The sequence below is a fragment of the Austrofundulus limnaeus genome, unplaced genomic scaffold, assembly GCF_001266775.1.
Source record: "Austrofundulus limnaeus strain Quisiro unplaced genomic scaffold, Austrofundulus_limnaeus-1.0 Scaffold161, whole genome shotgun sequence".
In the NCBI taxonomy this organism is placed as follows: domain Eukaryota; kingdom Metazoa; phylum Chordata; class Actinopteri; order Cyprinodontiformes; family Rivulidae; genus Austrofundulus; species Austrofundulus limnaeus.
In genome coordinates, this window is record NW_013952563.1 from 163,875 (window position 1) to 165,711 (window position 1,837).

Sequence of the window (1,837 nt, forward strand, 5' to 3'; positions counted from 1 at the left end):
AGTTTGTTGAATCTGACGTGACATGTTCGTACGAACCCTTTGTACGAACAAAAGTAAGAGAAATTTAGGATAAGAATACGAACATGTTCTTGCGTGAGGCCCAATATGTACAAAATTATGTGTAAGACAGATTTTTGAAGAAACATATAAGTTGTCAGAATCAAACAAATTAACTTTATTATTATTATTTTTGAAGATCTCAACAAAAACTTTGACCAGTGTCACCAGGCGCTGCAGCTCATCATCAGATATGTTCCCTCGTAAGTTACTTACTGAATTCTTCCTGTTTTTCTTCTCTTTCGCTCTTTGTGTTGTCTTTTTACAAAATTAAAGTAACCTTTCTAATTATCAAGTGTCTTTTAATGACTATTTAAAAACCTATTTAGCATTTCTGTTAAACTTTTTTATGTACATTTTCATGTTGTTTAGGAATATTTAAATGTTTCATGGTTTTAACACACAGAAAAGGTGAAAACTTAGTAAATTAAAAAGTGAACATGTTTATAGGAACAGATTAAGCTCAAGTTTTGTTAATAATGCTCAACAGAAATAGTCTTTTTCATACAAACTGTTTTGTAAACTATTCATATGCACATTTTGCGATTACTCAATTGTTTTATCAATTAGTAATAAGATTAAATCCTTTTGTACAGATGTGATTTTTCTCACTTATCACAAACACCACTTGTAGATCTCAACAATTGTTTGATACATTTTCAGTTTTATTGCTTTTCTTTTGAAGATATGTTTTTTTTCCCTTTTTGTTTAAGAACAAGTCACTTTCTTATTCCCATTCTGCAAGACAACTTTCCCTTCATACAGAAATCCTCCAGAACTCTGGTAAGAGACCCACTACCACCTGCTGTTAGCAGGATAAATAAATCCTTGCTTCTTTGTAATCTGTAATCCTGAGCATCACAACTCATGAAATGTATGTGGCCCATGTTACGTAATACCTTGTTTTATGAGTCTTTATTCAGCACGGTCCTATTTGCTGTGGTGTTCTGATGACACATTTTGAAAGTGGCTGACTGCACCAGACTAAACAAGCTGATACAAAGGACCTGTCTTTTTTTAAGAACATACCAGTATGACAAAAGTCATTGCCATTGGTCCTAAAGAAGAAGCTAATTATGTCCAACGACAATGATTCTCTCATCCGCAAAAAAGAGCAGACAGAACAGACTGTACTTCTAGAGGAAGCTAAGATTCTTCAATGTCTGCAGCAAGATGCTGCAGATCTTCTACAAGTCTTTTGTTGAGAGTGTCATCTCTTCTGCTGTCATCTGTTGGGGCAGCAGCATCAGAGCCAGGGACCTAAAAAGGCTGGTTCTGTTCTGGGGACGACTGTGGAACCTCTGGAAAAGATTTTACATAAAATCAAGAACATTGTGGACAACCCTGACCATCCTCTTCATCAGACTGTCATAGAACAACAGAGCGTCTTCAGTTGAAGGCTTCTTCAGTTCCATTGTAATACAGACCGCTACAGAAGATTTTTCCTGCCCACAGCCATGACCAGCTACAATAAGTCTTTAGTTAAATGAGTTACAACATCATCTCATTTCCCTCTGGGATCAATAAAGGATTTTTGAATTGAATTGAATCTCAAAAGCTACAGAGCCATCGTTTTAATTTGTTAGATCCAAACTCGATCCATTCTATCTAGAACCTCAGTGTTGACCTCACTGACGAGACCTAATCCTTAATCCTGAGACTTGGCCCTAATGTAATAAAACATCAGCTGAGCTCATCAGACGAGACCAAAGTTGCCACCTTAATATTATGGAGAGCCATTTTATTCAAAATACATTAATTAAATACATTAATTAAATAC

The 1,837-nt window shown here is 35.4% G+C and overlaps 1 protein-coding gene across 1 annotated transcript in view; it reads left to right on the plus strand.

The window, feature by feature from the left end:
• LOC106523605 (RNA polymerase I-specific transcription initiation factor RRN3) overlaps positions 1–1,837 on the plus strand; it is a gene marked incomplete at its 3' end in the record, with an annotated part of 22,298 nt that overhangs the window by 11,647 nt on the left and 8,814 nt on the right. Inside the window, 2 exon segments of the mRNA XM_014017091.1 lie at positions 197–260; positions 771–840. Coding sequence (XP_013872545.1) covers positions 197–260; positions 771–840 — 134 coding nt within the window.